The 25,789-nt window shown below is 47.2% G+C and overlaps 1 protein-coding gene across 1 annotated transcript in view; it reads right to left on the minus strand.

Moving 5' to 3' along the window:
• Positions 1–25,789, minus strand: part of LOC129384129 (bumetanide-sensitive sodium-(potassium)-chloride cotransporter-like) — a 129,937-nt gene that overhangs the window by 72,860 nt on the left and 31,288 nt on the right. Inside the window, exons 2-4 of the mRNA XM_072286443.1 lie at positions 15,014–15,146; positions 13,452–13,541; positions 12,866–12,912 (exon numbers count right to left, since the gene is read on the minus strand). Of these exons, the coding sequence (XP_072142544.1) occupies positions 12,866–12,912; positions 13,452–13,534 (130 nt within the window). The 5' untranslated portion in view covers positions 13,535–13,541; positions 15,014–15,146. The remainder of the gene's footprint in view (positions 1–12,865; positions 12,913–13,451; positions 13,542–15,013; positions 15,147–25,789) is intronic.

The raw sequence follows: 25,789 nt of genomic DNA on the forward strand, positions 1-25,789 counted from the left end.
AGTAAACCAAGAGCCCTCTTCCATGTTTCCTATTGCTGCCTGCCACGTGGACGCCACCGTGTTAGGCAGGATACCATTTTCCCCGAAGCCCAATTTTCGAATGATGAACAGTGTCACACGACACATGACCAACGTGAGCACTGCAGGTAATGAGAAAAAAAAAGGCATGGTGTCAACAAGGTCAGCTTTCTCAACTTAAAGCTGTATAAAGGTAGCAATTAGGAAGGAACACTCACAATATATCCAATCAATCTCGAGTGCTAGATGACCCCTCTAGAAACATTGCAAGGTATGTTTTAACCAAATAGATGGTTTAATTGGAGACAAAATTGCGAATAAAAGGTGCACAAAATAATTCCTGAAGTCCTTCGTCTATGGCTTAATTAAATGCCATAGACTGCATTGGTGATCTCGAAGCTCGAGATTTGCCTGTCACTACAGCACGCTTGAGTCAGACAACAACTTTCAACAACTCTGCAAATAATCCGGCACCTTTATACAGGCGTGTAGGCAAATAAGATTTCTAGTGATATCGTCGATAGTGCAGTACGGATAAAGGTGGTTTTTTCTTCCTTCCTATATTGATTCACATAATGAAACTCTAATGCATCTGAGTAACCATTCATAATTTCTGAGCACGTGCTGGTATGGTATGGTATGGTAAAACTTTAATGAAGTCCTGCAGATCGTGAGTCTTCACGAAGCGGGCCGCTCCCACGTGGGAACCGGAAGGGCGAGCCTCTCGGCCGCATCGTGGGCCGGCTGGACAGCCCAGAGTTGGTCAGCCAGAAGAGGGCTGCGGAGAGCCGCCTCCCATCTGGCCGAGCTGTTAGCGATGATAGAGCGTGACCAGGCACACAGCCAGAGCATGTGGTCTAACGTGGCTATTCCTCCATAATCGTGGCAGGTAGCATTGGTGTAAGTATCCGGATAGATTTTATGTAAAAGCGACGGATTGGGATATGTATTCGTTTGTAGTAGACGGAGCGTTAATGCTTGAGCTCTGTTGAGGCGCGGATGAGGAACAAAGTAGGTTCTACAGCTGAGATAGTAGTGTTTAGTAATCTCGTCGTAGGTGGAGGGCGTGTCCCTGTTCTCTGGGGAGTCGGCTTCCGATTGGTCGAGGGTAGCGCGGTGGGCAAGTTCACACGCAGCCCCGTGAGCCGACTCGTTAAGGTTGGGAGGAGCACCCTTTATCTGGCCCTGAGCTGCGGGAAACCAATAAATGAAGAGCTGCGTGATTGCCTTGCCCCCAATATGCCTGAGGGCCTGTTTGGAAATGATGCCTTTTTGAAATGCTCTGACTGCAGATCACTATATATGACAACCCGTGAGCTATCCAGCAGGGCTAGTGCAATAGCCAGCAGGGCTAGTGCAATAGCCATTCGGAGTCCCTCGTCTGAACCGAGGCAGCATTGGTGATTCCTTGCCGACCATCAACAGTGACACTGGCGAACGACCGACGTCCCTTACAAGAAGCGGCATCCACAAAGCTGACCTGCCGCTGATCACTGTGTATTTGCCTAAGGAGGTTGGTCGTCCTTGCCCTCCTTCTACCGCGATTATGATCTGGGTGCACGTTCCTAGGTATTGGCGCGACCGTAATGTTCTCACGAATCGACGGAGCAACGTCAGAGAACGCCGCTACTCTATCGGGGTGATATCCGAGTTCCTGCAAGATGGATCTCCCCGCCTTCGTTGTTGTGAGGCAAGTTAGCTGTGCGCGCTCCTGGGCCTCTGCAATCTCTTCAAGAGTGTTATGAATGCCCAGCTGCATTAAGCGCCCTGTACAAGTGTATACGGGTAACCCGAGAACCCGCTTAGTAACCTTCCTAAGCTGTGCATTCAATTTACCCCGCTCTGCCCGTTTCCATCGATGCATGGCTGCCACGTATCTAAAGTGGCACAGAACGAAGGCATGCGTTAGTCGAATGAGGTTATCCTCTTTGAGTCCATGATGCCGATTTGATACCCTCCTAACTAAACGAACAGCACTTTCAGTTTTAGCAATTAGCTTGCGTATAGTCTTGCCGTTTGTACCCCCTGACTCAACGATCATGCCCAAGACCTTGATTGAATTGGCTCTGGGTATACGGCAACCATTTCTTGTATATAGGTCAATGTCTCTGTCTTCTAACGATGTCCACCCCTTGGGCCTTGGACCGCGTTTCTTGGGACTATACAGCAAAAGTTCCGACTTCAAGGGGGAGCATCTTAGACCGGTGGGTTCGAGATAGGTTTCGATAGTGTCTATGGCCTCCTGTAAGGCTCCCTCAACATGACCGTCATTGCCTCCTGTGCAACATATAGTTATATCGTCAGCATACATAGTGTGTTTGATGCCTTCGATCCCGAGAAGCTTTCTGCTTAGGTCGACCATGGCTATATTGAATAAACAGGGGGAAATGACTGACCCCTGTGGGGCGCCCCTCTCGCCAAGTTCCAGCAGTTGTGATTCGAGATCGGCTACCCGGAGGGCAGCTTTATTCCTATCCGAGAGGAACGATCTAACATAGTTATAAAACCTCTCACCCAGATTGAGCCGAGATATCGAGGCTAGGATATGCGAATGTAGAACGCTGTCGAAGGCCTTCTCAAGGTCAAGTCCCAAAACGGCCCGAGTGTCGCTAGAGTCGTTGTCTGTGATTTGATGCTTAATCAGTTTCATGGTATCCTGTGTGGATAGGCCTGGTCTGAATCCTATCATACTATGGGGGTAAATGTCATTATTCTCCAGGAACCGGGAGAGTCGATTGAGGACCGCGTGCTCCGCTACCTTACCCACACAGTATGTAAACGAGATGGACCTCAACTTGTCAACGCTAGGCGTTTTGCCAGGTTTGGGGATGAGTACTGCGAGAGCAGTCTTCCAAGGTAATGTGACGGTTCCATTCCTCCAAATTTCATTAATGTCCTCTGTGAGGTATGCGATTGACTTTTCATCCAGATTTCGCAACGCCTTGTTCGAGATGCCATCAGGCCCTGGTGCGGATCTACCATTGAGTCCATGTAGAACGCTACGAATCTCTTCAACGCCAAACTCTGCATCCAGATAGGAATTGGCCTGGCCCTGGTAATCGACATGTACAGGAGACCTCCCTGAGCCAACTGGAAGATATTTTTTAGCAAGCGTGCGGATTAATTCGTCCTCAGAGGTCATTCGTGCGGCCTCATGTATGGTTCTACCAATGACTTGCCTCTGATTAGACTTAGTATTGGTCTCGTTAAGCAGATGCTTAAGCAAGCTCCAAGTTTTACCATTGCGCATTTGGCCGTCTATCGAATTGCAAACCTCATCCCACTGCTGTTTAGAGAGGGTTATACAATGCTCCTCAATGTGGTTGTTAATCTCACGTGCTGGTGGGTGAGATTGTTATACATGATAACAGCGAAGGCGCCAAATAAAAGAACTGACCAAGATAAACGACAGGGGACAACCACGTAGGCTTAACCACGTTGTGCCTACGTGGTTGTCCCGTGTGGTGTTCCTTCGTCCCTCTTTTATTTAGCGCCTTACAAATATAAGCAGTATAGAAATGTTATTTTGTACAGGTGTTTATATATATATATATATATATATATATATATATATATAATGTTGAAGTCACGTAGAAGTTCATTTATCAGTGTTACGAGATAATACGTGCACGCCACTGGTTCAGTCAATTAGCATCTGATATCAAAAACAAGGATCTTCGACACCCGACTTGGACAACAAAAGAAGTTCAACAGCTTGCTAAACCTATACTTCAAAATAAGTCTAAAGAAAGATATGTTACATACATGGAGTCAGAAGATTCTAGGTGCATGGGCACATTTTTAAAGAGGATAACAAGATGTTTCAGTAATTATTTAAGTGAACCATGTGACCAAAATTGTAAGTAAAGGATGACAGTAAGTAATGTCTTGCAGGCGATTATATTTTTGGCAGTGTTGTAATTAAGAGATTTTTTTTACTCAACATTGCTCACTGTATTTAAGACTTTTTTCGCTAACGAATTAGATTTAAGAGGGAACTTTGGCTGGGGCCAACGCGGCCGATTCAAATACATGTAAAACGCAGTACTGCTTTTCTGGGATAAACACTTGACCGTCTTTAATAAAATTTGCTGCATTTGAGAGATAAAGTTGTCCTATTTACAGTTTCAAGGGAAATTTCAATTTAGGTCCTGATTTTCGTTAAAAAATCTTTCAGAAATTCAGAAGTCAGAAGAACATAGAAGCACGAAGTTTACAAATTAATAGCTCTCCATCATAAACAGATATTGCGGTTCTCTTAAACGGCATCCATCAGATCATTCAAAGCGGCAAAATTTTATTTGTCAATGTACATATAACGGGAATTTGTTGCGTTGTGTACAAGGGCTCTGCAAATGTTGTATTTCCATATTACAAAAATTTTTCATATCAATTTTGTGTGCTTTAGATGTACTATCAGATACAATTCACAGCATCCGGATATCATTTTTTGGTATTGAGTTAATTTTAAACTTGAGAGTTCGCTTTCTGAAAATTTGTGACTTTTGTCAAATTTTAATAAAAGGTGGACAATCTAAATCAAAAATTCAAAACGAACAGTCACTAGATTTTAAGTTTTCTTTTAAGTGCAACACACCCCGTCAAATTTGGTGCGGTGGCTGCCCAGAAAAACGAATTCTCATTTTACATATATTCAGATAGGAGCACCCGAGCTAAACCTTCGTCTTGAGTAGTTACTTTATTCACTAGGCAAGCTGCAAGTGCTGAAGCAGCTTTGAGCACTAGCATTTGGAAGGAACTACAACGCAATGCCCACGGTAGCCCCACGCAGCAGTTCCAAGGATACGCATGTTCAGACAGGTGAACTCGGACACTCAATCGTCATCAGCCTATTTCGATGTCCACTCCAGGACGAAGGCCCCTCCATGCGATCTTGAATTACCCATTTCTTGCGCTACCTGATTACAATTTGAGCCTGTAAATTTCCTAATTTCATCACCCACTTAATTCGCCGCCATCCTCGACTGCATTTCCCTTCTCTTGACACCCATTCTCCAGCTCTAATGGTCCACCGGTTGTAAACTCTACACATTGCATGCATTCCCAGCTCGATATCACAATAGTACATGTATCTTAATCTCTCAACCCCCGCACATGTCAGCTGCAAAATCAAATCGGGGCGATGATTTCTTCGCACGCTGACGCCAGGAACTCATCTACGGCCAATTTTTTATCGTTTCATTTGCCCAACAAGGAGCGCCTTGTTCAAGCACCAGCCACACTGAAGCGCTGCGCTCCGCAGAAGGCCCAGTTGCGAGCATAAGGGCATTAACCTAACACAGCCTTGTGGGCAAAGTGTCCCCGAGTAACAACACCGTGCTTTTCTTCAGCATGCACATCCAGCGAATTGTAGTGTTGGTGCAGATGTCATCAGAAGAAAATGAAGATAGTCTACAAATGGAATTATTGAAACGAAATTATTGTTGCAGCTATGTAAGACGTAGAAGGCTGCGGAACATGCAATGAAAGATTCAGGCCTTCTTGTTCTATTTATTGTGTTTCTACAATGTTAATAACATTAGGACGAAAAATTATGTAGCAATATTCGATTTCTTTTTAGTCAATTCTAATCGGAATCTGCTGCATGAAATGCAACTTGCTACTTAACAGCGACCCCCGCTTTAGGCGTAACTGGGCTGGCATTGCCAAAATAGCAGATGCCATGTTTTAACAAATTCCACGATCACATTCCTGCTCACAAAACACGATTCTGTTGTGGGTTTATGAATATAAAACCCGTGCCACGATTCTTATTTTTACTTTGTATGGCAATGAAGAAATCGTTACATTTTCCTGGATCGCTCAAATTCCCGACTTAACGATCTTGTATTGTTGTACAACTGTTGAAAGAAATTACTGTTTTTGACGTTCCTGAAAACCTCTGCTTGTTGTAGAAAGGCTGAAATATGCTGCTGGGACAGCTTTATTTTTTTAAACAACCATGTGGGTGCTGCGATGTATGTACACGCCAAGTCGATTTGGCAGTTAGCCCTCAACATAACCATGCCACAAAATTCTGCAAATGCTGATGTATTTTCTTTCCTTCTTATGGAGCGTTACCCTCACTGCAAATTTGTGCTGATGTTGGGATAGTGATTTTACTGATACTGAACTGAGGTTATGAGCCGCCGCCACCACCAATTAAGGATTATTGTCGTGCGCTTGTTTGTTTGTTTCTGAGCCGCTAAATATTTTAGACGCTTGTTTGAATTCTAACCGAAAAATGTCTCAACCTTGACTTTGTAGACAGAAAACTTTATAACAATCGGAACTTAATTTTTCACAGTCTGGATATACATACATATCACGCATCAGTGTCATACATAATATTCCATATATATATATATATATATACATATATATATCCACGTTCTCTGTTACAGAGTAATTCCAGATACAAAACAATACGGGGTAGACTATTCCTAATCCATAAGGATATAGTGCCCTTCCCAGGGGCTTCCCTCTTTCCAACAGCTCCAGTCGGCCCCCCATCCTCTCATAGGTAAATATTCGCTCCTCCCCCCCCCCCCCCCGGTGTAGTCCCAACCTTCTTCGACTACCCTCCGTTCTTGTCCCGCAATTATGATTTATTTGTATCCCTTCGCATTCGCGTTAACTTCTACCGCAATGTTGTGGCCGTGAATGATGCGCCCGGTAATGACCTGTCGAGCCTTCTCAAAGTGTGCGCCATTGTCAACGTCCCAGTGAGGGCGAAAGCACTCAGCAAGAACACGTGTAGGTATCATTTACGGTGTGGACCCGTCTCTCTCTCGATGCCGACCCTGTGAGACACCACATCGAAGCCCCCGTACAGATCCTTTCCTTTCGCGTAGTGGCGGCGTCGTGAGCGTTACCTTCACCGGCAACGTTGTGCCCGCGGACTTGATCCAGTTTAAGCAGCGACACCCGGTCTGTGCTAAGCTGCCGTGACAACTTCAGTGTGACCGCTGTAGCGCCTTTGGCCACGCCGGCGCGACTTGTTCGCGTGACGCCTGCTGCCTCCGCTGCGGCCGGTCGCATGTAACCAAAAAGTGCACATCGCAGCGACCGCGTTGCGTTAACTGCAGCGGCAACCACGCTGCATTGGAGCCACGCTGCCCTCACTGGCAGCTCGGGAGAAAGGCAGCTACGTTATTGTTGTCCACTCAGCAGCCCGTCAAGCGCAAGCGGGCGCTCGAGCTAGCTAAAGCTCGCGCCGCACCTGCCCAACTCCGCCAACTGCAGACAGCCGCTCCTCGCCTGTCCGCGAGAGTCCAGTCCAGTCTGGCCTCTCCTTTAGCGACGCCCTGCGCGACCACAGCACGCTAACAGCCGAACCACAGCCGACTCATCGGTCCGCAGCTGTCGAGGAATCAGCGGGTCGCAAGGGATGCGCTTATTGCGGCTCTCGCTACAACACTACGCGGTCCGATGGGTATCACCCCGACCGTCGACGACACTGCGCGGCAAATCTGCGCTACGACCCTCGCCTCGCAGGAGACCTTTCATCGTCGTAGCTAGGCGCGGCTCTAAGCCCCGCTTTTGCTTGTTTATTTTTTTAGGGCTTCCCGCCTCCCTCTGGTTTCTCTCTTCACTCCCCTTCCCCGTACATGTGCTGTTGAGGTGCCCTCGCACGAGCGGCATTTACGGCGTTGCACTTCTCTTCTTACCTCAAAAAAAAAAAAAAAAAGAGAGAACGCTCTCTCGACAGGGGCGGTGACACATAGCCACCTAGCCTGTTTTAGCTTACCAGGTAATGTATACATTTTATCAGTCCGGCATTGTATCTATATCTTCTTAATGTTATCTTTGTGCCTTAAAACATGCCTCAATTTCATTCATGTGCACATATCGTGACGGCTGCAGAGCCAGCGCAGCTATCATGACAAAAAGCCGTTTAATATTTAATGAAGAGCCTGGAATATACAGCCATGAAAGTTCTTGGTGCACTATTCAGTTGCATAATACGTCATTGTTAATAGCTGCTATTTAAAGATGTCCTGGAGTTCCTGAGGAATACCTTTTGAAGCTGCATTATTACCTGCACAACACTATAAATAATCGCACAAAGTTTTTATTAACCGTTGATTTTAACCTAGCTGGGACAGACTGGGATAAGTTGTGTCGGCAACACAGGTGCAAAAAACTGTCTTCACCTGTTTGGTATAATGTTCGATCTTTCTTTTTCGCAGACCGTTAAAGAACCTATGCGTGTCAACGAAGATGCCTGCTCAGTACTTGACCTTACTTGAGCATCGCAGTCGATAACACCACATATGGGCATTGAAGAATGGATTTCAGATCATGAGATGCTGGTTATAAAAGTTTTTACTTTGAGTATGAGCGCCAGCTGCAAGGCCGAACCATCTCGAATAGCTTTCAAAGAATATGGACGAGCTAATCATAAGGGTGTTTGTTTATTTATTTTATTTATTAGTTACCTGCATCGCCCCGTAGGGAATTACAGCAGGGAGGTTGCAGGCTTGAATAAATACATGAACAAATTATTTCAATGCGTGGAAAAAAGCATCATTTTCTGTGATGTATACAATGCTGGATAGCAAAATGTTCCAATCTCGAACACTTCTAACAAAAAGGGAATAACGGAAGACGTCACCCCTACAAGAAAATTTCCTGACCTTCAAACAGTGGTCAGTCACTTAGATATGTAATGTGGCGCCTGGATATATTCACGGTTTATACCTGTTTTAGAATAATAAATATCATGGAAAAATTTTAATCTGATATGCCTTCTACGATCCTTCAGCTCTTGCCATTTAAGTTTAAGTTTGCTTTTGGTCATGCTAAGCTGCCGGCTATAGTTACCAAGAACAAATCTAACGTTCTGGATTTTTCCTCATTTATAAGCTCAGATATGTGTGGGGGGTCCCAACAAACACATCCATATTCAAGTATTGAATGTACATGACTGAAATAGAACTGCGTTCTTAAGTTGATCGGTAAATGAATAAAGTTACGCCGTAAGAATCCCAAAGCTGACGCTGCCTTATTTCTAGTATAGTCAACATGTTTGCTCCATCGTAAATCAGAAGTAAAAAACACACCTAGATATTTAAATTCCTTGCTTGTGTTTAGAGTTAAATCGTTAATTCTATAGCTATACGGATGATTAGCTCGTTTTCTTGCTAAGGTGATGTGTACAATCTTATTTATATTTAATGACATATCCCAACGCACACACCAGTCTGCTATACTATTTAAGTCAACTTGTAGGATTTGTGAATCTGAAATGGCATCTACGACTCTATAAACAACACAATCATAGGCAAACATCCTGAATGAAGACTGTATACCAGTTGAAATATCACTAATGTACAACAAAAACAATAGTTGTCCCAACACTGAGCCTTGGGGAACTCCCAACGTAACTGTTGCATGTTGCGAAGATATACCGTTCAGAACAGCAGCCTGTTTCCGCCATGACAAATATTCGGCAATCCACGCTATTATTTTGCCATCCAAGTTATAAGCTTTTAATCTGTGGAGCAGGAGTCTGCGTTCGACTACATCAAATGCCTTAAGAAAATCTAGGAAAACGCAGTCCACAACTTGTTGCTTATCAACTGCCGCGGCTAAATCGTGAATAAACTCTACCAACTGTGTATTGCAAGATAAACCACGCCTGAAACCATGTTGGCTGGGGCTTAGGAGATGATGTTTAGATAAATGGGCCATAACGCAACTGTATATTACATGCTTCATAATTTTGCAGGTTATACTAGCTAAGGAAACGGGCCTGTAGTTCTGAACTGAGTTTCGCACCCCACTCTTATGTATGGGCACGACCGCGCTAATTTTCAATCATCAGACATGTCTACTTCATTGAGGGACTTCTGGAACAACCGGGTGAAATAAAAGCATAACGCGTCCGCACAAATCCTTATGATAGCGGCAGGAATGTCATCAGGGCCGCATGCCTTAGCATGGTTCACACCTTTTAATAATTTACGGGTACCATTGACACAAAAGGTGACTTCCGGCATGTGGTCTATTTCAGCAGGTAATTCAAAAGAAACAGTACGGGAGCTAGACAGCAAAAACACAGATGAAAAATAACGGCTAAAAATTTCAACTTTATACTCATTATCATGAATAATTGTTTCCTCATTTTTCAAAGCAGGTATCGATCTGTTGTCCTTGCCATTACGCTTCACATACCTCCAACATTATTTGGTATCCCTGACAAGTCTTTCTCCTAGATTTAAAATCCTTAGCGTCCTTAGCGATGTCAGATTTTTGTTTAAATTCAATTTTTATTGCTTTCAGCAAGGCCAAATGCTCTGGCGAATTAGTCGCCTTATATCTTTGATAATTTCGTCGCTGTCGTCGAACAAGGGCCCGTAACTCTGTGTTAAACCAGGGTTTATCTCGAGCTCGCCTACTTGATATAACTCATGATGGGATAAACGCTTCACGTAGTTCAAACATTTTCAGTTTGAAGTATTCAACAGTTGTTGGATATCTGCATTATCTGCGAGTGCGTCAAAAGTTGGAAAGAATGACTCGAAAGCAGCGCTAATCCCATCGTAGTTGGCCCTGCTGTAGGCATAAATCTTTCGACCAGGTGTTTTTGGAACCTTCACATACTGAACTGATAAATCTGCTAGAACAACGTTGTGATCGCTCAAACCTGGCAACACCCGTACATTGTATATAACATCATGTGCGTTACAGAGCAAAAGGTCGAGTACGTGACCTGTTCCATCAATGCGCGATGGCTCGTGCACATACTGATACAAATTGTTCTGATCTAAAATATCAAAGAAAGTTGATGTGGTCGATGTGATGTGATCGATGTGGCTGTTACATTCATGCCTCGCGGCAAAGGTTATCTTGCTCTGCGATTTTCGTTATCTCAGCTTTAGTAGGCTACCTACAGCTGTCGCAAACTGTCATGTGCGCATCCTCGATGCTCGTCGCAAGCAGGAATTTCGCCAGCATGCCAAGATTAATGTTTCGTCAATGCGATGCAACCAACGTGGAACCACTGCGGGAAGCATGCAGAGTGTTTATGAATTTTTCGCCGCATTTGAGAACAGAATGCTGCGGCACGCACGTAGTGGGCGCGATAGACTTTTTCTTCGACGTAACGTGCGAAACGCTGTAACAAGGTCACACGAGAGGTTGCGTGGGTGGGGATACGAAAATGGTGATAACTATTCATACCACTGCAAAAAGTTCGCATCACACAGGAAAAAGGCCTATGTGAGGATGAGCCACATTACAGCAGGGATCACTTCTAAGATATTGCCTGCCGCCTTACCTAATGACACACAAACCAACTAAGAGAAGCTTAGCTAAAGAAGATACAATGATCCGGAAGCTCCACTGGTCCACCACAATGTTTTGTACATCGTGTTTTGATTCTGGATTTCTACGTTGCTATCAAGAATTACGAGGAAGCTTTAGCTCGGGGCCAACTGAAATTCCCCTATGATAAAATACATGCCCAACGCAGAAATTCCCTCTTGGGAGCCGCTGGCCTGATCAAAATAGAAGCCGTTGAATTTTGGAGAGATTGTTAAATTCTAGCAACGGTAGAAAGCCGAATTCCCCAAATCTTTTACACAAATGCAAAAATTTTCGAGAATTTGAAGATAAAGATTGAAGCACTGAGTTTACGAATCCGTAATGTTAGACGAAAATTAAACATCTGTTTTGTAAACGCATCTGTTAGAGCACACCAAGCAAAGAAATTTGATTTATGTCTGTTTACGTAAATTTGTTACAATGTTAACACGGCTTACGCTGTGGGGTTCTCCTCCCGTGCTCTTGGGACAAAGGAACGACAACACAGTAGTGCAAACAATCACAAGGGCATTTATTGCTTCTTTCATAGATCAATGCCTGCTAGCCGAGTTGCTATCCACAAAACATGCCGATGGGCGCACGACAAATCTAGAAGTCCGACTCACCGCGACCGGATAGCGAGCGAATATGTTGGCCCCCTGCTGGATCCCAGCGCCTGGTCATTCGCGTGTACGGTCACGCGAACGGTGGCGCGTTCGAGGGCGGCCACGCGAGACGGTCTCGCAGAAGCATGGGTCGGTGCACTGCTTGCTGTCCCGACCACAAAAAGGAAGCTCCTTCTCTTTCGGCGCCCAAGTAACCCCGCCTATCGGCGGCGTTAGCAGCGCAACACTCGCGCCCTCTCTCGCACTGCGCTTGTACCACTCCGACCGTCGCGGGCGCCAGGCCACGCGGTGAAGCCGGATTACAGGAGACGCGCTATGCGGGAAGAACATATCAGGGGACCGGCGAAAGTCGCGCATCCCCACAGCGCAAATGTCCTACTCAGGAACTAGTCGTTTATTTGATACGTCAATTCTGTCGGTGTTAATTGTGGTAACAGCTGAATTTTACCGAATCGGATATTGTTTTTTATTTCGATATTGCAGGTTGACAATTCCATTGGCTCAAATCCTAGCTTATTCAAGTTTTGAAAGACTCAATATTATTAAAATAAAAAGTACGACTAAAATTAAAATCAGCTTCCTGATCGAGATTAATATATATTTCATTAATGCAACAGAACTCATAGGAATCAGTCCCGTAGATGCTAAGAAAATTGAATTCTCCGCAACCATGTAAAGATACAGGAGGTCCCGAGCTACAGCTTCATCTTAAAAGTGCGTCCGTGTCTTCTTGAATATGCATGAGAGACCTCCCGGTAATCCCGGTACGTTTGAAAGAGCAAAGCGTCGCTTGGTCCTAGCTATGCGTACAACATTGATAACATTAGGCTTACTAATTTATTGGTGATTGTTTTCTAGCGCTCAATTTAGTCAACTACACAAGGGAACGGATATAAGAAAACATATCTTACCGGTGCTCACTAACATCATCAAAGGCAAAGCCTGAGCTTTCCCCCACCTGAAAAAAAAAAAAGAGAAGGTTGTGTCATGAGAGAAAAGCAAAACATTTTCCTCCTTTTCAAGGTCTTCTGGATCGCCCGTACTTATTAGGTGTGAATAATAAAAGGTCTAGTGCCGACTGTCACTCTCCCGAGAACACCGCGTGACCCTGACTGCCTGACAAGACGAAAACAGGGCTTTAAAATATCTGCTCAAAAAATAAAATTCTTTTTAACGTTAGGTGTTTTTATCATTGTCAATCAACTAGCAGTAATGTGATGGATAGTTCTGCCTCTGCTGAAACTTTATAGATTTCTGAAGAGACATACAGCCGGTAATATTGCCACGGACTAGTACCATGGATGTGAAAGAGGCCAAGCGGTTCTGCGATTGACAGTGACAGTTCTTGAGCTGAGACGAGCTGACGCTTTTTAGTCAGTTATTGATACTCATTTGTCTACTTTATGTATACTTCCTCTCGTCTGCATGTTTTCGCGTAACTTCTTGGCGGCAGTAGCATCCGTTGTGCTCTTCACGTGACTGCTCAGTGGACCTTACCTTTTCAAATGAGTCTGGGCTTCGTTGACCTCGGTCTTTTCCTGCCCGACCACAACTTTAATCAAATTTACCGTCCAGACCATTTTGTTCCTGCAAAAATGCATGAGCATCACCAACAGGCGGATTTATCATGTTCCCAAATGCAATGTTTAACTAAAAGCGCCACACCTCAAGCCTACTTCAGAACATACAAAATTTACCGCATTAGTTGGGAAACCGAATCAAAAGCTATACAACTGTTCAGTGACCATTATTGCTGCGGCACTCCGCATAGAAATGCTTGACGCCGTCGCATGCGGATGTAATTCGAGCCTTACACCACACAAAAAATTTGAGGACGCTTAAGCTTTGCCTTTGAGAGTGGACGCCCGTAGCATTCAAACATGCCCGACCGCTTCTCACGCTTCCCGCCAACTGCAGCTTATGTAGCCGCATTGTTCGCAGGGAAACGCTGGCGGCGAACGGCGTGCATGAAGGCGAGCTTTTTGGTAGAAACACGGCCTCTTGCGTGGCCAATCTTCTGGTATTGTTTCGCATTTTTTATATTTCAATCTGAGAAAATTTAACAGAACAGACATGCGCTGTCGGTGTTCTGTTTCATGATATTTGTTTGTTGGCTATTATCCTGAAAATTGCGAGGGATACCATAGTAAAGGATGCAACACAAGGTATGAGCAAATTCAGTGATAGAAGAAAAACTTTAGTACCGTATTGAATACATATGGCAATTTTTGAATAAATACGCCAATAAAGATGGTGCATTGCTATTTTAGGGATTACATTCGAATAACTGTAACAAAATGTGAAAGAATAAACAAAAAAACGCTGATCCTTCCAAAAATCAGATGGTCTTGGTCGTAAACAACAAATTCCATTCAAATTGGGTAATGTGGTTTCGTTGGGACACTTCTGGGCATTTTACACGCATCCAGAGCAAGGAACCAGTGCAGCTCGGAACGGACCACTGATTCCTCAAAGCGCAATCAAATAGAGCGCAACGGCAGCCCGTGAAATCGTGGAGCATCTTGGAATGCTACTAATGACGAGCAACGGACACCTCAGGACCACGTGACGTTGCTTGCTCCAGATGGCCACCGCAAGGCCTTTCTTGGTTGGTGCTACCTGGCTTCCTTGCTTGTGTCGAGAGCCGTTTGAACGAAATGTTTAGTAAAATTAATTACAACCTTCATGCGTCATAAGCGAACTGGGCTAAGAACATAATTGTGGAAGCACAGATCAGTTAGTGCAGCATTTTCAATAATAAGATAGCGCAGTACAAAGGACGGAAAACCAGGCGCAACAACAAAACAGCTTATTCGTGAGTAATCATAAAAGGGGGAACTAGTAACTTTCTAAAAAGTCAAGCACACGTGCATCAACCTTTTTTGCACATATTTTCTTTTTAGGCACATGCTCACTTCACCGCACACGCTAGAATGATTAACGAAATTTGGCAGTTTTACACTAAAGGCGAATCATTGACAGAAATAGCAAAATTTGCCGTTGCGCTGCAGCTTCTAGAACTTCAGCACGCCAAAGGACCAGCCGCCGGAGCTACTCACGGTCGAAGTGTCGTTCTCGTAAGGACTTGTCCAGGTCTCGCCTCTCCTCGTGGACCCAAGAGGAACGGGCACCGGGAACGGGCACGGCGCTCGATTTTGCAAACTTCAAGCAGCTTCCGGTTGTCTTGGGATCCTAGACACGTCACTTCCTGTCAAGACCGCAACTACCTGGCTGTCGTCTGGCTGCCAGCGCGCTGCCAGAACTCCGAAACTCGAAGAGGCCTACTAAGTACGGGTAAGAATTGTGTCGGAAAATTTCGCGCTCGACCTCACCAGCGCAGTATTAAGCCGCATTTGGGTTCGTATTTCACTGTCTGGCACGATGACTGAAACTTATATTTGACTCATGCGGTGCATGAGCGGCCGTTGACGGTCGGGTGCTATCTACGCGGGCGCGCCGCTTCAGGAAGTTAAGAACGCGGCGGCCGACGCCGGCTGCGTGTGAGAGGAGATGTCGCTACTTGAACAAGAGCTCAAAATCTAGGGACTTTACTACAAAGAAGACGGTGCGAAATAAGCGGCATTGGACTTACCAGACGGTCAATTTTGTGGTGGCACCATGGCTTCCCAGCGCTAGTAGAATATCTCGTTCCACGAGATTGTGTCTTCAAGTGGCGCGTACCCACTATGGGGTATGGCCAAGAAGCAGGCGGTTTTCCGTAAGGTTAGAAGTAGAGAGAAACTAGATTTGTATAGTGGAGCGTGGGACGATAAAACTGTGATTTAGAAGTGTAATTAAAAATTGTTAAGAATTTCGATAAAATAAGTTAACGTAAAGAAATGAAATAATAGAAATTATGAATAACTTTAGAAATTCAGCAAGGTACTAATTTTGTCTCTCTAATAAAATTGTAAGCTGCCAGAAAAGCATCCCTGTGGCTGGATCCCAGTGAAGTCGCCCCAAAAGAAAGAATGCTTGACGAGGTTAGCGATAGGCCAAGTTTGGTAAATGAGTATTTTAATAGTTTTCTTTGTCTTAGAAAGCGGCGGCACAAGAGAAAGTAATGTTCGATAGTTTCAGGTGCACTGCAAAAAGAACACAGAGGGGAAATTGCGAGACCAGGCCTGTGTAAGTAAAACTTTAGAGGAGGTATATGACATCTCAATTTTGTAAAAGAAACTTCCAATTGCCTTGAAGGACACCAATTAATATTCCATGGGAAGCCAAGATGGTGGAAATCAGAAGACGGCGTTAGCATGGATATTGCAGAGTTTTCAGATATAGCGAAATTTCTGTGCCTAGCCGCGGTGACATACAAAGCTGATGTCGGCAAAACAGATATGATAGGGCCGTTCAGAGATGCTCGTGCGAGTGAATCAGCCATTTCATTCAAGTGCAACCAATGATGTCCCGGTGCCCAAAGCAAACATACTTTTCGTAATGAATAAAGGGAAAATCAGACATCCACCCGTTCGTAGCAATTGCTACGAAGGAAACCCATACGGGTTCCTCGAAAGAAAAGCCTCATAGTTGAAGAAAAATTCGTCCTGGTCCGGGACTCGAACCCGGGACCACCGCCTTTCCGGGGCAGCCACTCTACCATCTGAGCTAACCAGGCGGCTAGCAGATGCCCAAGTGCAACCCGAGCTGTTGAGTAGTGGGCTGCAACAGCACGTACACCAACTCACGAGGAACAAAGTTTTACAGGTTTCCAAGCCGACCGTATGAAGCAGAACGGCGTCAACACTGGATAGCGCTCGTCCGACGGCATAAGCTGTTTTATATTCCGGCGTTATGCCAAGTGCGTTATAACGCTGAATGCTTTGCTTTTACAGCAATGATGGCAGCTACACACACACACACACACACACACACACACACACACACACGCACACACACACACACACACACACACACACACACACACACACACGGGACACCTACAGTCAGTGGCGTAGCTAGGTCGTCTGGCACCCGGGTCCCATAGGTCTTCTGCCCCCCCCCCCCGCTCCCCCGGGTTTATTGGAGGAAGGCGAGGATATCAACAATTTCCGTGTGTCCCCAGACCTATATGACCTCACCCCTACCCCCCCCCCCCCCCCCCCCACTGGCCCCTTGCACCCGGAGCCCACGCACCCCCCCCTACCCCCTTGCTACGCCACTGCCTGCAGTGCGTACCAGGATATGCATCAAACAAAGTAGTTTGTTCCTACACTGTACCGCAGTAAAGCCGTGGAACTCTTTCCCAATCCTCTCCCATTCAAACAGCGCTAGGGCTTGCTGAGAGATTTGAGGAGGGGTTGCAGCCAGCTGAGCTGGCATACACTCTTCTGCGCCCAGCATATCAACGATAGTGCAGATGAGATCACCAAAATTTTTGACAACGTGGTTTATTGGAACTTCCTTTGCACGCACTGAAAAATCGCAACATAAAAGTATCGCACTTCCAGTAACTTGGGCGAAAATATTTTCCCAGCGTAGTCTAACACAACTGGTAAGTTCATCCCCTTTTTTGTGTTTGGGGAGAGCAACGTTAGAATACCTCTGGTAGGTCTTACGAGTCGTTCGTACGCCCCACGTTCTTGGATGAGATGTTTTCGATTCGTATTTGCCGTCATGTATGTACAGGGAAACTACCGCGGCGTCCTTGCACTTCCCTGCGATGCCAGCACGGCAATCGCAGCTCCCCGCTAGGATTTGTCTGCTGTCGCCGATTTTCAAGAATCAATTTCGCCTACAATTTCATGCGTCCACACGGCAGATAACGAAGTAAATTACGCTGAGCTTCACGCATCTCGCTGGTGCATTATTTTTCGTTTGCGGAATAAACCTAGCTGTTACTTCCGATCAGTGCGAGTTCAACACTTCCCTCACGTCGTAGACGTGCCCCACTTCAAATAGACGACTTCCTTTTTCTAAATTCTTTTCACGAAAAAAGCTATGAAGATCTTGTAATTCCGAGAAACCCGGTTAAAATTAATATCGGCACGCTGTTTCGCGCCATCGCTACCGTTTGACAGGACGCCAAACACGCAGTGCGGGCTGCTGACGCCGTGAGTAATCCTACCACATTCGCGCAACTATTCCTCAGATGGCGCTAGGGGTCGGAAAGACAGGGCGCCGCCTAGCACTTGCAACGTGCCCATAAAGCTGGGCAAGTTACTGAAGTTGCAGAATGAGACTTGGCACAGAAAAACACAAGTCATACACCAGGCGACAATGAAGAGGAACATCTATTTGTCAACTTTCTCTACGGCAAGAGGGAAATGTAGCACAGTGAAGGCGCAACGACGTACGGCGGCTCATGGAGCACACACATGGTCAGGGCTGTGTTTGTGTACGTGCGCCTTCTGATGTACTTGGGTCTGCGCGCTCACCTGTTGTCTTTATGCACCGGGAACAACCTTGCAGGGCTTGTTTTTTAGGTATTTGGGCACCACTGCACGATGCACGAGCGGTACGAGTCGTGAAACGGGTGAAACATCGCGGAGAACAAGCACACAGCTATCGAGGACCACGAAACTGACGCAACTACCCACGCCGGTCAACGCACAGCAGCGCACGCTTCCCGATAACAGCAGATAACGAAACATGAAGCGTAATGCAGAGGGATAAGCTGGCGCCCGGCCGGCGGGGCCGCACGGCGCGCGCGCGGACACAGTCGAAGGTGAGGGAGTTACGAGGGAGAGCGAGGGGAGAGGAGTTGAGGGGGTAAGAAACCAGCCATCTGGATGGGCGCGCGTGCGCTCGATGATCTACGAGGCTATGCAAGGGAAACCGATTTTCCGCTTCGCCCTCTTCATAGATGGCGCCACTTACCTCTGCCACCGAAACAGGGGAGTTAGCTACTTACAGGGGAGTTTGCCCCCACTGGTTAAGGAGCTTGATGTCGGGCACCGGCGTTCTCGTAGGCACAGAACAGTATTTCGTTCCGTGCCTCCCTGCTCCCGACCTCCGCACAGTCCCAGCCACGCACTCGGTGTCACTGTTCACGATGTCGGCGACATGCACGACGGCTTGCGCGAGACATGCGCGAACGTATATATATATATATATATATATATATATATATATATATATATATATATATATATATATATATATATATATTATAATACCGAGACCGATCAAGTTGTCCAGCGCTGTTTATTCCACCAAAGGCAACGCCCCCAGCTCACGCGCGAAGAAGTCGAAGAACAGTGAAGATGATGATGGCTATGTACAAATGAAAACGACGAAGTACGTTAATAGTGCTTACACTAACTTCCCCCCGTCATGGAAGCGGCCAGCCTGGCCGCAGATTAGAGATTATCTAAACGGGGAGTGAAGGGCTTCATCCGCGAGACGTGAACAATTTCAGCATTCCGGCGGCGCCGGTCAGTGACGGAGTGTACTGGGCGAACGAGATAGTTCACTGCAGATGTTTGCTGCACAACGGTGTATGGGCCAATGTAGCGTGGAAGGAACTTCTCACAGAGGCCTGGGGTGCGGACTGGAGTCCAAAGCAGTACTTGGTCTCCAGGGTGAAAACGTAGGTCACGGCGTTTGTTGTCGCAGTAACGCTTGCGCTCAGCTTGGGTAGCTTCTGTGCTTTGCCGGGCGATTTGACGGCAATGTGCAACTCGGGCAGCGAAATCTTCCGGAAGCGACGCGTTAGGCGAAGAAGGTGCGAAAAATAGTTCTCTGTCGAATATGGTGGAAGGAGATCGTCCATACACAAGGAAGAAAGGGCTGTAGCCGGTAGTTCGTTGAATAGCAGTGTTATATGCGAATGTCACAAAAGGAAGAATTTTATCCCAGTCAGTGTGGTCAGGACGGATGTACATGGAAATCATGTCAGACAGCGTACGGTGGAAGCGCTCAGTAAGGCCATTGGTTTGCGGATGATAAGTGGACGTAGATTTGTGGACGGTATTAGTGGCTCGAAGAACTTCCTCGAGGACTTGTGAAATGAACGCCTTGCCACGGTCACTGAGAAGAACGCGAGGAGCCCCATGGCGCAAGACGATGGCGCGCAAGAAAAAGTCGGCGACCTCAGAAGCGGTGCCGGATCGCAGAGGGGCAGTCTCGGCATATCTTGTTAAATGGTCGACCGAAGTGACAATCCAACGGTGACCGGAGGGTGTCAACGGCAAGGGACCATATAAATCAATGCCAACAAATTCAAAAGGTGCGTCCGGGCAAGGGAGAGGTTGTAGTAAACCGGCAGGAGGGGATGTCGAGCGTTTGCGGTGCTGACATGACGCACAAGAGGCAATGTATTTGGCCACCGTTGAGGATAGGCCAGGCCAGAAGCAGCGGGTCTTTATGCGGTCGTATGTCTTGTGGAAGCCTAAGTGGCCAGCCGATACATCGTCGTGAAGTGCCTCTAATACCCGCAAACGAAGGCAGCGAGGTAGAACTGGGACCCACCGGTGACCTGTTGGGTGGTAAATGTAGCGGTGTAGCACGCCACCTTGAAGGCGGAATTGTCGAAGTTGGCGTCGCAAGCGGCTGTTGGGCGGTTCGGCGAACCCACTAAGGCGATCCATGAGAGCTCGACAGTAGGAGTCGGCCCGCTGAAGCGAGACGAAATCAGAGCGTGATGAAAGCGTAACTTGGTCCAGGGATGTTATCGAGAGTTGGTGAGAGGCAGGCGTAGCATCGGAACGACGTGGTTGGGAAGACGACGGCGCGTTACCTGGAGAGAGTGAGAGTGGGCAGCGAGACAATGCGTCTGCATCATGATGGTGTTTTCCAGACTTGTACGTTATAGTGAAGTCATATTCCTGCAAGCGGAGTATCCAGCGTCCTAAGCGTCCTGACATGTTTTTCATTGATGACAGCCAACACAGAGCATGATGGTCGGTGACGATGGTGAAGTGGCGGCCGTAAAGGTATGGGCGAAATTTCTGAATCGACCAAACGATAGCCAGGCACTCTTGCTCTGTAATGGTGTAGTTCCGCTCAGCTGGAGAAAGTGTTCGGCTGGCATATGCTATGACTTGCTCTTTAGATGCTGTATTACGTTGCAGAAGTACTGCGCCAATACCTTGTGCGCTTGCGTCAGTATGGAGTATGGTGGGGGCACGATTATCGAAGTGGCGAAGCACTGGTCCGGAAGTAAGATGCCGCTTAAGAGCTTGAAAAGCCGACTCGCAGTCGCTAGTCCACGTGAAAGAGGCACCGGTAACCAGTAGCTTGTGTAGAGGAGCTGCTATTGCTGCGAAGTTGCGTATAAACCTACGAAAATATGACGCCAAGCCGAGGAAACTACGTAGATCTTTCTGTTGCTGGGGGCGAGGAAACTGAAGAACGGCACTAATCTTGTCGGGGTCAGGCTGGATGCCATCTTTTGAGACGACGTGACCCAATACTTTTATTGTTTTGGTTGCAAATTTGCATTTTTTTGTATTGATCTGGAGACCAGCATTCGCAAGGCACTTGAGAACTTCGTCTAATCGTTGAAGATGTTGGCTGAAGTCAGACGAAAAGATGACAATATCGTCCAGATAACAGAGGCATGTCTTCCATTTTAGACCACGAAGTACGTTGTCTATCATGCGCTCAAATGTGGCAGGAGCATTGCAAAGGCCAAAAGGCATCACGTTAAATTCATAAAGGCCATCCGGTGTAGCGAATGCGGTCTTTTCTTTGTCAGTCTCGTTCATCGGAATTTGCCAATATCCTGATCGAAGATCAATGCTGGAGAAATACTCCGCCCCTTGTAGTGTGTCCAAAGCGTCGTCAATTCGAGGTATTGGATATACGTCCTTGCGCGTGATCTTATTGAGCGCTCGATAATCCACGCAAAAGCGAACTGAGCCATCTTTCTTCTTTACCAGGACCACGGGAGACGCCCATGGGCTAGATGAAGGTCGTATTATCTTCCGCGCAAGCATGTCAGCGACCTGTTGTTCAATGACCTTTCGTTCGGACGGCGATACACGATAGGGGCGTCGTCGTATTATAGCGGAACCTTCGGTTTCGATACGGTGTGTAGCCGCAGGAGTTTGGCTCAACACAGAGGAACAGCTATCGAAACAGGCTTTGTGTTTTGCCAAGACCACCATTAAGGCTTCGGACTGCGCGGCTGTTAGGTCAGAACCAAGAACGGCTGGAGGAGGGAAAGAATCATCCAAACCTGAGGTTGGTGCTGGCGATGAAGAAGGGCAAAGCGTGACTAGAGAGATTGGTTGAGTGTCGGCGAGGGTTGCCACAGTCATCCCTTTGGGCAGCATCACAGGATCTGGGGTCGTGTTGCAAGCAGACAGAAGGGCGCGGCCGCGTGAAAACCGGACGAGACAGGTGGCAATGAGAATTCCGCGAGAAGTACAGCGGGAAGAAGGGGCGACTAGGGCGTCTCCGTCGGCGATCTGACTGGACGTTACGGCTACAACGTCTTCGTGACCAGGACGCAGGACGTAGTCTGAAGCGAGGACCAAGTTCACGCATGAAAGTGAAGAGTCCGCAACAGGTTCAAGCTCTGTATCTGTGATGTGGACAACTTCTTCTCTACATGAAATGACGGCTGAAGCAGAATGTAGGAAGTCCCAACCAAGTATAAGTTCATGGATACACGTTGGAAGGATGATAAACTCGATGTGGTGGCGTATGCCGTCGATGAGAACACGAGCAGTACACTGTCCGTCAGGGTGAATGAATGCATTATTAGCGCCACGCAAAATAGGTCCAAGATAAGGCGTTTTTACTTTACGGAGCCGGGAACACAGATCACTCCGAAGAACAGAAACGGCGGCACCGGTATCGATGACAGCTGATGCGGGAACACCTTCGACAGTCACAGAAAGCATGTTGGCCGGGCGAACAGGAGGAATTTTTGAAGACCGATAAGAAGCAGTTTCCCCTCCAAAAACTGCAACAGTTAGTTTTCCGAGTGCTGGTCGACAAAATGGGAAGTGGGACGAAGTGGTGATGTAGAGCGCCGGTAAGGGGATGGAGAACGACGTCTGGCCGAACGGGAACTATGAGGCAGATTGGGAGCAGCTGGTGGAGACGGAGAACGCTGTTGAGGGAATGAGTGCGGTCCGGGATAGTAGTCGTCTGATCGGCGAGTGCGGTCTCTTTCGTGCTCAGCATAGCCTCGCCTTTCATCCTGCTGGCGCCGGCGGCAGAAGCGAGATATATGGCCGCGTATGCCACAGTAAAAACAAACCGGACGAGGTGGACGCCACTGAGGGTACGATGGCGCAGCAAGTGCTCTGGTTCCCATCGAAGCCAAATGGTCATAGGAAACGCCAGTAGGCACGGAAGTCACGGTAGGGGTGGGTAGCGAAACAACATCCGCGTAGGTAGGGGTGGAGCGCGCTACCGGAGCAAGATGCGTCGTGGGTGTAGTCATCGCTGTCAACTCCTGCTTTACGACCTCGCGCAAGTCGAAGGTGGGGGTTGGTGCGCAGGCAGCAGGGGGACGCTTTAGGTCTTGTAGTTGAAGCTCCTCGCGGATGATGGTGCGGATAAGAGCACGTAGATCTGGAGAATGAGCAACCTGAGGATCGCTGCTGTCATGTGGAAGACGAATAGACTGCAGCTCGTCGAGGCGTTGACACGTTGAAGTGATGTCTTGGACAGAAGCCGGATTTTGCACGATTAAGGCGTTGAACGCGACAGGCCCAATGCCTTTTAAGATGTGGCGAACGCGTTCGGCTTCCGTCATGCTAGGATTCGCACGGCGGCACAGAGCCAAGACATCCTCTATGTATGAGGTGTAAGACTCTTGGGGAAGTTGGCGGCGCGTTCCCAGCTTCTGTTTGGCGACTTCTGCACGGCCAGACGAGGAAGCGAAGATTTGCCGCAGCTTCGAGGTAAACGTGGTCCAATCCGCGATGTCGGTTTCGTGGTTGAAATACCACGTCTTTGCAACACCGGTCAAGTAGAAGGCGACGTGCCTCAATTTCTGGGTGTCGTTCCACTTGTTACAAGAACTCACGCGGTCGTAGTGGTCGATCCAATCGTCTACGTCATCACCGCGGAGTCCCGCAAAGACAGGGGGATCGCGCTGAGGGCTCGTCACAGTCCAAGAGGGCGCCGCAGGTGGGGTCGTCTGTGTGGTAGGGTTTGAGGCGCCGGAAGGGCCGGGGTCGGAAGTGTCCATTGTTGTAGGGGTAGTTGGGTGCAGGCGGCGACCGGAACGGAGCTCCAGGGAGGACGGGAACGCGAGAGGACGTCGGGATCTTGACGTACCTCCACCACTTTATAATACCGAGACCGATCAAGTTGTCCAGCGCTGTTTATTCCACCAAAGGCAACGCCCCCAGCTCACGCGCGAAGAAGTCGAAGAACAGTGAAGATGATGATGGCTATGTACAAATGAAAACGACGAAGTACGTTAATAGTGCTTACAATATATATATATATATATATATATATGTATATATATATATATATATATATATATATATATATATATATATATATACACCTTATCACCGGGCGAGGAGGAAGAGACGCTCGGCGAGCCCTTCCTCCTCTCTGGCTTGCGCGATCCGGCACTGCGCTGCTTGAAAGTATTGCTGTCGCTTGCTGCGGGACGATTTCGCGATGTTTTAGATTGTACTTTGTGAAATTTCCACAATGTCCGTTCATATAAGGTCGTCGGGGAAGCCTTTCGGTGCATCGGTAGCAACAGTACGCGGAGATATCTCTTGGGGGCGCAAACATGTGACGGGTATTATCAGCCGCGGTGTGTGTTTTTTGTGAACTATTTTGCGTATATCGGTTTTAATTCAACGAAGTGAACCAGATTCTCTGTATTACCAGCATCAAATGGTAAATCTGCTTACTATCTGATCGCTTGGCGTAGGGACTAAAACATAAAAGCGCATGCTCGTGTGCGGCCAACCTAAGTCAACCACAAAGCATCTTAGCAGCAGGCGCTACCAAATATGTGTGATACACCGGCATCGTACTCCCGCATTTAAAGTTTAGTAGGCTTGAAATTACTATATGTCTACGCTTGTCTCCAGCATGAGACCGATGGCGCTGCTCAACACAGCGATCACTGCACTTCGTGAACCAGCGTCATATATGTATAAGCTATGTGCTTCGGCACTGCCTTTTTGTCCTGTGAAGCCAGAATGTATGAGAGGGATCGAATGTTGAAGGGCGTCTTGTTTCTCTCCTTCGGAACCAGTGGTGGTCCAGATAGTGATGTCATCGGCGTGTATTGCATGCCTGATTCCTGGTATTGCGTTGAGTTCGTCAGGTAATTTCATCATAGCAATATTGAAAAGGGTGGGTGATAGAACAGCACCTTGTGGGGCTCCTTTGTTGCGAGTAGGTAACGTCGGGGTTCTGAGTGAGCCAATGCCTATTGTGGCCGTGCGGTTGCTTAGAAAGGCGCGTATATAATTGTAAGTATTACGACCACAATTCGTGAGGCTTAGGTTTCTAAGGATGGTATGGTGAGCCACATTGTCGAAAGCGCCTTTGAGATCGAGTGCTAAAATCGCTCCGGTGTTGTGCGCCGGACCGCCTATGTACCGCGCCCGCAACTCCTCCAGGATTTCGTCATCAGAACCCGGATGGTTGTGGAGGATACGTTGAATTGTTTGCTGGCTAACTGCCTTGCTTTGTGTGGGGTCAAGAAGATGGCGTAGCAGCGACCATGTTTTGGCCGTGCTAACATTACCCTGCAACTTGTTGCATAGTTGTCGCCAGTTTTGACGGGTGAGCTCCCCAGCATAACATTCCGCGGTTGCCGTGAGTTTCGCTATACGTAGTTTCAATTTACGATTATGTTTTTGGCGCTTCCATCTCCTAACAAGGCCTCGACGTGCTTCCCAGAGGTGAAGAAGGTGCGGGTCTACGGCCGGTATGTCTGTGGTGAGTGTGAT

Source organism: Dermacentor andersoni, chromosome 2 (genome assembly GCF_023375885.2).
Source record: "Dermacentor andersoni chromosome 2, qqDerAnde1_hic_scaffold, whole genome shotgun sequence".
Classification (NCBI taxonomy): Eukaryota; Metazoa; Arthropoda; class Arachnida; order Ixodida; family Ixodidae; genus Dermacentor; species Dermacentor andersoni.